General features: G+C 41.5%; 1 protein-coding gene across 3 annotated transcripts in view; it reads left to right on the top strand.

Annotated features, from left to right (window-relative positions):
• Nucleotides 1-3,255: 3,255 nt before the first annotated feature.
• The window catches only part of arfip1 (ADP-ribosylation factor interacting protein 1 (arfaptin 1)), a 30,351-nt gene continuing 21,819 nt past the window's right edge, over nt 3,256-11,787 (top strand). The window contains exons 1-2 of one of the 3 annotated variants that reach the window (XM_035419001.1): nt 3,256-3,520; nt 7,853-8,244. In XM_035419001.1, the coding sequence (XP_035274892.1) occupies nt 7,855-8,244 (390 nt within the window). In that variant the 5' untranslated portion in view covers nt 3,256-3,520; nt 7,853-7,854. The remainder of the gene's footprint in view (nt 3,521-7,852; nt 8,245-11,787) is intronic. The other 2 variants (XM_035419002.1, XM_035419003.1) reach the window with 2 other exon arrangements.

The raw sequence follows: 11,787 nt of genomic DNA, 5'->3' as shown, positions 1-11,787 counted from the left end.
GAGGGTTCAGTCAGTTAGGGGTTTGGCTTTCATCACCCTTCAAGGACCGACACAAACACTAACATAGAAATTGATCTCTGCAACATGAGATGCGCACCCAGTACATGCCAGGAGATCTGTAAAAGAGAAGGCTTTATGCTTCCATGAGTCCCCATTCAGAGAGTCCTTTGATTCTGTGTGTGTGTCAAGGCCTTGTACATGACGCAAATATTGAGCAGAGTGACTGAGAGTGAGATTATGGGCGCTAACACAAAAGCAAGTACATGGGTACAGGGTATTCATTTGCATCATCAACCTGCATATCCTAAAACATGTTCTAATTATTCTTAAACGTACATTAATACAGAAATACCCCATAACACCCATAAGTCCATAACAACCTCCAAACATAATTAGTTCACAACTAATACAAAAATGTAAATAAACCTCATCATTGCATTCAGTGGGAAAAATATTATTTCTGTTTAATTGTTTTATGTCTGTTTAATTGTTTTATGTCAAATAACAGTCAATAAACTTCCCTCAGTTCAAAAATTTCATGCAGAACAATATAAAAGTTGAGTTTATTCCAACCATGAAGTCCATTCCATTTCAATTCTGTCAACCCAGGAAATTAATTGAAATTCAATTCATGATTGAAATAACTTTTTTTCCCAATCATTAAGACTCAATTAATTTCTTCAACTGACTTAATTGAAATTGAATTGACCCCAATCATGACACAAACGCATCAATTAGAGACCTTTTTTTCCACTTAATCCAGATAATTAATTGAAAATTAATGTTCAGCTGAAACAAAAATCAGTGTACATATTTTTGAACAGAAGAGCAGAGCCTCCACCTTGTGGAAAATATGTGCAACTGTGGCCACAAGTCAATCAGATTATCAGAACGTTTTTCTTAGCCTCCAGTGTTAACGAAAAAATAAATAAAATACAAAGTTAAAAAATTGAATGAGAAAATATTTGAAAGATATTCTCACAAAGCAAATCAAATTCATATTTCCTAGTTGTTCAATCAGTTTATTTTATTACTGAACCATGAATTTAACAGAGCAACTTAAAATATTTCATAATGTACAATACGCAGCCATTTAAACGGATGAGACACTTACACAGCATACATTCTTAATACAATCGTTTTATACAATCAATTCACACCACTGTATATTTAGTGAAGCAATGCAGGTTATATGCAGGTTCTACCCTTGAGCAAGTGTCTTGCTCAAGGGTATAACAGGAACGCACCACTTGGGAAACAAAACGGCAAATTCTTGAGTTAAAAGCCCAGTTTCCTACACAATTGTAAAGTAATTTAATTACATTATATTACATTACAGGCATTTAGCAATTTACAATTGGTGGTGAAATTGGCTGTGTATGGAAAGGCTTATTTGAACTCAACATTACAGCACAATAGCTGTGAAGCCAGTGGTACCAGACAGTGGTTTACAGGGACCCCTTTAGTCTCACAGATCCTATCACGCTTTTCCTAATCTTTCATATTCACTGTCAGTGTACAGTACAAAGGATTGTGCAAAACGCCATTGATGTCTGCTGGGAATCACTTGCTGTCAGGGATGTGTAGCCAGGGTAACACGGCCTACCTTTTTAAAATGAAGCAAAAAAATTAAACAAAATAATAATAATAATAATCGTGCAAATGCCAACTGTGACTCATTGCTCACTAGCGACGCCTGTTGGTGGATTGGGCACTCGCAATACGCTGAGCTGCACCAGAAGCGTCTTCCTCCAACTCATGCTCGCATGTTCCAAGCCAAATTTCTTGACTGATGTGTAAAAAGAAGTGACAGTGAAATTGCATGCTTTGGAGGAGTATAAATTCTTATGATAAGTGTTGTAGTGTGTGCCTCATAAACCATTCCAAAATGGGTGGCAGTGTAGTACAATGGGTAAGGACCTGGTCTTGTAACATACAGGTCACAGGTTTGATTCTCAGGTAGGACACTGCTGTTGTACCCTTGAGCAAGGTACTTACCCTGCATTGCTTTAGTATATATCCTGCTGCACAAGTGTATGCTATGTAAAAGCTGTGTAAGTTGCACTGCATAAATGCATGTAATGGGAATACATTTTTAAAATTGTATGTTCATTAAACTTTACATTTTAGAATTTTTAGATTTAAAAATATATATTTTTTTGCATAAATACCAGCACCGTGAGGTCAAATACGTGATTTGGAATGTGGTATAACACCCTACTTTGGGGTTTTGTGCTGTACCATCAGCTTTTTTTTTTTTTTTTTTTGAATCAGCTTTTTACCACAGGCAAAATCTTCTGTACCCATCACTTCTAGTTTAATACTCTTGCTTGGAGTACCATGCAGACCATGAATACAGCTGACTGCAAGGGTGCTGTGGTGTACCATGACATTCAGTGTATAGTCTACAGTATGTTCAGTGAGGACAAGAGATAATATTAGTTATTCTTTCAAGTCATAAATTGGCTAGAAAATCCAAAATTCACACACCTTGTTTCCAAGATCTAAACTGGTGGATGAGTGAAAACCCCTTCAGAAGCATTCCTTCAGAAAATAAGTGTGACACTATTGTTCATCATTATTTTGTACAAGGTCAAACATTATGATGATGCACAGTGAGGCATTAATGTCAATTAAAGTGTAAGTTTTAATAAAAATAAATTTTGTAAATTTTGAGACGTAAACAAGCATATTAATTGACATGCTATATCAGGGGCTGCACACCTCCACATCTGGAGGCCACTCGTACCAACAGGTTTTCCTGATATGTGTGTGGATTCTAGTCAATGTCGTAAATTAAGCATTGAAAACCAGCACGCCACGCGCACACGCAGGCCTCAAAGTCTGCATCTGTATGTAATATACTGTTACTTATGTCCTGTTTTTTTTCTCTCTCCTAAGATTTTGTATTGCTTTATAAATATCGACCACTGCAGTCACCTAAAATTCTTATCCTTTGTCCCAAAGCCGGTTAACGCACACTTCAAATGCTTACAAATACAGTGCTGCAAATAAATGTTCATCTAACTTAATCATGCAAATGTATAACTATTACAGTAAACGCTGGCGACCTAGGTGCAGGCAGAGGAAAGAACATATCCCAGTTTATTCGCCCGCCCTCTTCCGATGGCGACGCCGTTCTTTTCCTGCTCGCCAAGCTGTTCAAACAAGTTAGCAAGTTACTTTTAAATGAACGTGGCGGCAGCCCAACACAAATAATATTTGAGAAATGTAACTTATTCGATATCTCACTGTAAAGTTAGTCACGCATACATGCTTGCAAAAAGATTATGGAAGAAACTCCCGGATGTTGATGTCCATTCTTACAATAGTCGGTGTCGATCCCGAAATCCGTCCCCTTCCGGGTCTGAACGACTTCATTGAATTGAGTACAGATCCAATGGGCGCAGTACAGTTACAGCGAAAGAGTTTAATCTAGATAAAAAGACGAAAAGGAGCATCTGAGGGAAAGCGTCTCCAAAACCCAACAGGGAGCTAGTACTTTGGAATATATTAGCAGGTAAATACATCGTGCGATTAAGTCCATGTCGCTTTTAAACGTTACCTAGTTAGCTAGCCCGTGAGCAACAATTGTGTTAAAACGCTGTCTGTTGGTCTAGCCTGCTAGAGAACCATATCTTTTGCTGTCAGGGGTGTGTAGTGACACCGTGGGGACAGTAGCGGAAAGAACCCCAAAGTTAGTTTAACATTACTTGCAAAATAACTAACGTTGCAATACACAATTCAGTGGTACATTGTTATTTCTCTAGGTAACGTTAACGTTCCCTTTAGTTATTGGCAAGTGCTTTGCGATGACATTCTGCAGCGTTGATTTTCATGGTGAACAAAGTTAGCGAGTTCAGAACTCCCGTCATCAAATTGATAGCTATATTAACGTTAGTTAGTTACTTGATGGGATCTAACGAGCTAGCTTAGTATACAGAATTTACACTAATGGCTTGATAACCAACTTTGTCGTTTTTGGAGTATTGCAAACTAGCTAGCTAGCACGGTGTAGCTAGCTGTTGAAGTCGACCCGATTTCCGATTATGTTAGCTAGCTGGACGTTTATGCTAGATAAATTAACTTAACTGATATCTTAACTGCTTACTTTTATTCAAAAGACACTAATGATGTTGCCAGTTAGCTTACTTGTGTAGCTAACTAGATAGCTAAGGGAAATGTGGGTTATTCAAGAAGTGTTAGACTAAGGAAGTCTAGCTATGTGAATTCCAAGACTACTGTACTGGCTTCTCTGATGCAAGTTAGTTAGTTTGCTAGCAACAGGAGTTAACCTGCATGTTACTAGGTAACAAGCTATCCGACGAACTGTTGCATTAACATGGATAGTTAGCTAGCTAAGGTAACCTAAGTTAAGTTGCATCGACTACTACATCCTCGACTACATTTAACGTTTGCTAAATCTGATTCTGTGGCGGAACTGCTGTACGCTAACAGGCTTGATAACTACCGTTTACGTGTCCCTGACATCTTCCTTGTATATTCTTAAAGGAGCAGCGTGACACCACAAGCAAGCTTTTGTTAGGTGTTTCCGAGTTAACAATGCTGTACTTAAGTAGTGTTACCTAACGTAGCCTAGCCTCACTAGCGCTAGCTGGCTAACTGCGGAAATTCAAGTTAAGTTAGCTATAAGTTAGCTATTGTAACTAATGTGTTGGACAGTTGCGCCACGAGTTGCAATTTAACTTATTAGGAATGAACTAAAGCAGACACAAACGCGTCTGCTTTATTAAGGCTGTCAGTGTTAGCTAGCTAATTTAGACGTCTCGTTACGTCATATTTCTAACTAATAATATCTGATAGCAAATATCAAGGACAATAAGTGCATGCTCTGGTACACAGGGCTCACGTTTTCTCTGGGTTAATTGCAGTGACGTTAGTGTAGCTGCAGTGCTACTTGTACTTGTTGACTTCATTACACTACATGAATTGCAGTGGCAATTAAGTAACTATAGTTACTGTGACTAGCTTGCTCGGCTTACTGCGAAGTCAAAGTCCGGAACTAACGCATGCTTTAAAAGAGATCGAAGACTCATTTATGACATTAATGTTCAGTTAAATGTTATTTGTATATCACTTTTTACTCAGAACTGTCACAAAGACTCTTTACAGAGTAGCAAAAAATGAAGGGCAAGAAACGGAACAAAATGTGCCAGTAGATGAATGCTGCTCAGGTGGTGTTTGAGAATGGCATGGGAGCTACTTATCGATATAAGTTTTAGATTCTGCAACAGAGAAGGGTGCTCCACCCTTCACGTGAGACCAGCCGTTTAACATGTGGTTTAGGAACAGTCCAGATTCAGTGCATATGCCTCACCAAGACCAACTTACTTACTAGCCGACATATTATTAATAATATGCTACTTATGTATTTACCATTTTAGGTTGTGTTGGCTTTGTGGAAATTACAGGAGTGAAACCTTATTCATTGAACTTAACAGACAACAGCAACATCGTGGGGGAGAACATTCATGAAAATAAATAGCCTACAATGTAAAGCATATTGAGAATTCTTATGGATCCCTTTGTATTTAAGGCCGGAGGGTATTGGAGAGGTATTGGTTGACATTAGCTACCATCCACTTGCAAGTCAAGTCAACAAAAATTTAGCACGATACTCTTAATTTTGATGGAGCCCATTTGGTGGATGTATTCAAAGGGGATGCATCAGGGGTCTGCTTTTGAATAGAATTGTAAAATTGATTGTGAATATTGCAAGTCATTGGTTATTGACATATTCTCATCACCTGGCCTGTTTCTTGGTCTGTTTTTTGTTTTGTTTGTTATAGCAGTAGGTAATACATTTTTTTACTTTAACTGATACATACAAAGATGTGTAACTGAACATGCTGTCCTCAGGGAAATGGTATTCTGAAGCGTTCATTTTTTGGGAGATTGCGCTTGGCTTTTGTGGTTTCTCATGTGGCCAAATAGTTTCTTTCTTTATAGTAAACTGATTAATTACAGAGTTCCTGTGGTGGCCCATATTTTTTCCCATTTGAATTAGCCTTTAGTACGGAGATAATTGGCTAATCTTGGCTATGCTTGAGAGCTTCCTTGCTGGACGTGTGCGTGCAAAATGTTTCCTAAGAGTGTGCTTTCCTTGTCGCGTCTGAACTCCAGCATTGTGTGTCAATGATGTAATATCCCTTATGTCGAAGCTTGGAAAGCCAGCAGGCAAGGCCTTAAGCTGCTCCATTTTAGAAAGCAGGCGGGGCAAGTCATTTGTTGCTTTCAGGCTCTGTCTGAGGGAGGGGAATCTCTTTGAGCAGTTAACCTTATGTGTGTCATGTTGGCTATTTCAGGGGGGCTGATTCACTGTCCCTGTCCACAGAATAATAGAGGATAACAGCCATCTTGCTTTGGAGTCCTGAATGGGTAGAAGCCTTCCCTGCGTGCAGGTTTCTGACAAGGAGCTGAATAATACATGTTCACCACACAGCCTGTGGGGCCCACACTACAACATTTGGGTCTATTATTTTATTAAACATTTGTTACTAACCTGTTCTGATAAACACATTTGAACTATGTAATACACTATCTGTCTTATGGACTGTCATATTTTAAAGGATGATCGCTAAGAGTTGAGCAGTCTTACAACAGGAAAAAAAAACCGCTTCAGTTCCAGTATTATCCCCCAACCTTACAAACTAATAAGGTCAGTCTCATGACCAGACTAGGTCAGACTGCCACAGGATGATGTCACTAACAGGGCTCAACAGCTGACTGACCTTTCAACCCTCTTCCACTTCTGTATTTATGGTAATGCCACAAAGCATGATGGGAGTTCAATACCAATCATTTCAGCCATGTAGGATGCTAGTGCACATACATGCTCTCTGATGGAACAAGTTAACTTGATAATTCGCCATCTTCGTTTTTTATAATGTTATTTCAGTTTTAGATTATGAAAGTGTGAAAAGAAGAATTGAATCTTTAAAGGTATATGCATTGAGTTTAAAACTCTTATAAAGGTTAGGACACTATTATGGTTTGTGAAGTCCATGGCATAGATTAATTAAGAAACATTGGTAGAGTTAGAAATGTAAGGAAATGTAAGAAATGGATGTTCATAATATAGGCCTAAACCTAAGCTTCCTAGTAGCCTATAGAATTTGGCAGTTTCATTTATCCAGGGTTGGTGTTCTTGTATAAATGCTCAGTTTGGTTTGGAATTGGTTGAACACAGAGCTACCTTTTGCACTTCACACATAGCCTACTTATCCTGCCTGTATATGTAACAAACTTGCTGATAAGGACTTGTCCTTCAGGAAACATTAGTGCCGTTTACCAGCGAAGCAGTTACTGGAAGTGCCATTTCGCCCTTACCCCCCGATTCGATATAGGCCGAGTATACATTGAACAGCACATAAAACCGTACACTCACACATTTGTCTGTTACTTCCTGTGATGACTGAGTGAGGTTTCTTGGACCCTGTAATGGTTGGAGCTGAAATGCCCTGTCAGTCACCGACTTGCTTACACCAGTCAAAATCATTTGCTGTCCTCAGCAATCCACAAACCTTTAAGAGTATTGCAGTCTATCCTTCCCCCATAGAGCTAACATACCAAATAGCACTTACATTCTGTTGAATGCTATGTAAGACATAAAAAAACATAAAGAAGACTGGGATAATCTCCTACGGTCACATAATATTACATGTTTGCTTAGCAGATACACATACAATTGTCATATTATTTATTCAGGTATAACACTATCATCCCAGACCCCCACCCACTGTATCACACTGCTGACCCTCGGAGGAAGTGGCTGTTTGTGGTGGGTAACGGTGAAGGACCTGTTCATGCCCGCTGTCTTGTTTGTTTTCAGGAATGTCTGAAGTTAGTTTTGAGGCTGATGCCGACAAGACCCAGGCAGATGACCCTCGAACGGATAACGAGGAGACCGTTAACTATAACGAGGAAGCACTAACCGATAACGAGGAGACACTAACCGATAACGAGGACACGCAGAACATTAACGAGGAAGCACTAAGTTATAACGAGGACGGTCAAACGGGTGACAGTGGTGCCCAGATGGATGCTGGGGATGTTGAAAGAGAATATGAAGATGTTCAGATCCATGATGAGGACGATAACGAGATCCATAACGAGGAGGCTCGAAAACATGACGGCGAAGATGCTGTGATGGGCAGTGTTGACACTCCGAAAGGAGAGGGTCATTCTCAGAAGGATTCTGAAGATGCAGAACCTGAGGGAAAGGTGACACACTTATTATCAAACCCCGTGCTCAATTAGCGGGTCTTTACAAATCAGTGGGTCGTACGAAGTTCATGCTGTTTTTATTTGACAATATTCCAAAGTGCATCAACTCTTAATGCATTTAATACAACTCCTGTTGTATTACAGTCTTAATATTGATCATAAACAACATGAACTAAAGTACCTTATCGACTCTCAAATCTTTCTTTTTCTCTTCTATTTCAAACTACTTCTGATTAGTCTGAAGGTTCTTGCTTTCTGTGCTTGTGCAGCCATTTCTAGCCATTTTGTGCTGGTGTAGCCATTTCTAGTAGTTTTGTGTTTGTGTTTGTGGCTATTTGGACTAAGCATATGCCTACAGCATGTAGTGCTAGGAAATAAACCAAATGTCTGTTCCAATCCTTGATTCTTGCCTACCTGATTGTACCTGTAGACTTTTCGAGACAGTGTTGGGGAGAGTTTTGTCATGTCAGGGTCGTTTGTTGCCATGCAACCCGGTGAATCCTCGTTGACACAAGTCAGGACTTGGGCTGCTGTTATCTGTGATCTTATGCCACCCTGTCGTTCCTAATATGATGCATCTTGTCTGAGCAAGAGACAGCTTGCGCTGTGTAATTGTGCACTGGGCAATTTGGTGTAGTAATTAGAATGGTTCAGATAAATAGTACGGTTGCTGTACATTGAAGTTACGATGTTGTGTTGGCATTAAAGTAGATGTTCATTCCCTTCTTTCATATTTTATTGCAAGATTCAGAAGTTCTGATCAGCCCCGTTTTTCTGATTTTGGCATTGGCCTATTTTGCTGAAATGAATATGACTCCATACTGCGTTCTTTAACCTTAGATGCAAGTTTAATCTAAAGTGTAAAATTGCTGACAGGGTTTTTGCACAGGCCCTTATCCCTTCTGCTAGCTTTGTGGCTATTTTGTTCAGTGTTCATGCTTTGGTTGTATTTGCTGTACCATATTGGCATGCTGTGGACGGCAGTGTCCTATGACAGGAAACTGAGCTAGTAACACAGATGTTGCTGGTCTGATTCCAGTTTGGGACACAGCTCTTGCATGCTTGAGCAACGTACGTAATCCAGCTTGCTTGAGCGAATATCTAGCTTTGGAAACGGGTGTAAAAATTGTTTGCTAAGTTCCAGATGAGAGCCTTTGCTAAATGTGTCAAATGTGAGTGCGAACGCGCTGTGTAGGAAGTTGTGCCTTTTTTCGGATCTGCCTGTGATAGAGTCACAGTATGGCCAGCCTGTGGTTTTCCTGTGGTGGTGAGGGTGGTATTGCACTTTGTAGTCTGCCGCTCCACTTTACCGAGTGCTTCTGGAATGTTCTTGCCTTTGCGGGTGAGCGTACCTGAGAGCCTGAACGAGTGACTGACATTCAGGGCAGGCCACGCCCCCTCCAGGTGGTCCTGGCTGGCTTCAGCTGAGGGAACCAGGTGGAGGGGGGGGTGTTGAGGAGTACTTCCTGTTTCACCTGTCAAGGTGATCGTCGTCACCCCCCCCCCCCCCCCCTCCTTTCCTTTAGCGTGTTTCCAGGTTACGGGGCACTGGGGGTTTGTGTACCCACTGCCGCGTCCTGCCTGATTTCCCAGCAGGCCCTGGAGCTGCAACCAGAGCGGCCCGCGGGAGGGCAGGCGGCCGATCGCCCCGGATACCAGCCCTCGCTGCGCCCCCTTAATCATTCATGCCGGCCGCTACCGGATCCGTCTGTGCGTTCGCTCCGACCGCACACTGTGACGCAGGCACGCTGTGGAGTATCATTTATTTACATCTCACCGAGAGTCTCATTTAGGGGCTTAAAACTCCGTCACAATAGAATGTGATTTCCATTCTTGAGACTATGGTGCGATATTTACATTACATTACGTTACAGGCATTTAGCAGACGCTCTTATCCAGAGTGACATACACAACTTTTACATAGTAGGTTTTCGTTGTATCCATTTGTACATTTGGAGCACTGAAGCACTGATACACTGAAGCAATTGGGTCAAGTACCTTGCTCAAGGGTACAACGGCAGTGTCAAAATGACACATTTTGCTTTGATAGTGCAATCTGATAGTCAGAAACTCTTGATATATATGAGCCAGCTAACACAGTCCTGCTACAACGCACACATACAACCAGAATGAGGTTGAGAGTGCAAAAACTTGTTTACCAGAAGGAAAAATGTGAGGGTGAGGATGAGTCGGAAACATAAACACTGATTTTGGCAGCGTTGTTCGAGAGCAAACCGCTGTAATACAACGGACTATTTAAATATTTTTCCGTGATTCGTAACGATGCAGATAGATTTTTGCATGCTGCATCGTTTGGGTCGAGTCACTGCCCTTTGAACCATTACATTGATCCGGATCGATGTATCGTCGCCCCCCAGTCTCATTTTAATGCAGGAGTATGGATTCATCACTGAAGTGTAATTACATTACATTGTATTTAGCAGACAGTCTTACCCAGAGCGACTTTATTTATTTTACATCCATTTATACAGCTGGAGTTATACTGAAGCAATGCAGGTTAAGTACCTTGCTCAAGGTGTGTCCTACCTAAATGGACTGCATTTATATAGCGCTTTTATCCAAAGCGCTTTACAATTGATGCCTCTCATTCACCAGAGCAGTTAGGGATTAGGTGTCTTGCTCAAGGACACTTCGACACGCCCAGGGCGGGGTTTGAACCGGCAACCCTCCGACTGCCAAACAAATCGGTCTTACCTCCTGAGCTATGTCACCCCTGGGAATTGAACCTGTGATCTTTAGGATACAAGACCAGTTCCTTACCCATTATACTACGCTGCCATGCTCTGCTTCAGAGAGTGAGTTCAGAGCTGAAACTCTAGACTCTAGCTCTGGCCCTGGACGCGCAGGTCGGTACAGTAGCGCGGCAACGCGACACTCTGGCACGGCCCGTGTTTGTGTGGACCTGACCCACTCCCACAGGTGTTCCCAGTTTGTTTCAGGTGCGCGCTTCCTGCTTCGCAACGCAGCCTTCATCAAAGCAGCGCGTCGAATGTCACGGCCATTTAAAAGCCCGCGTCTCGCTCGCTCGTGTTGGTTCAGCCCTCTTTTGCGTAGCGCTAAACACCATTGTTGGCCCAAATGTAGGCGTTAGCAGGCCCTTTGAGTGGAGGGGAAATTGCAGCACGTCCCTTCCTTTTTTTGAAACGAGGTCGCTGCTCCACCTCTTGTCGTTTTTTTTTTGTTGTTTTTTTGAGGGGGGGCGCGGGGGAGGTGGGGGTGGGTTTGGCGTGCCCCCTTCTCTTTCATGCTGATGCTACCTGATCTTGTTATCAAGCTGCCCCTATGGAGCCACTCCCCTGACTGTTACTCTCTGAAACGTTTCCTGTGTCCTGCCCGTGCTGTTTTACATTTAAAATTATTATTTAAAAAAAAAAAAATCTGTCTGTGGTCTTAGAGCGCAGTTACAACCTGGCAGCGTTTCACTTCCTCATTGCTGTTTGGCCTTGAAATGGGTAGGGTTAGGGCTGGGGAGCATGTAAATGGGGTCAAGAAACAGAGATAACAACAAACGCTGCACCT

This window comes from Anguilla anguilla, chromosome 5 (assembly GCF_013347855.1).
Source record: "Anguilla anguilla isolate fAngAng1 chromosome 5, fAngAng1.pri, whole genome shotgun sequence".
Taxonomy (NCBI): Eukaryota; Metazoa; Chordata; class Actinopteri; order Anguilliformes; family Anguillidae; genus Anguilla; species Anguilla anguilla.
The sequence above is the reverse complement of the archived record's forward strand: the minus strand, read 5'-3'. Positions and strand labels throughout refer to the sequence as shown.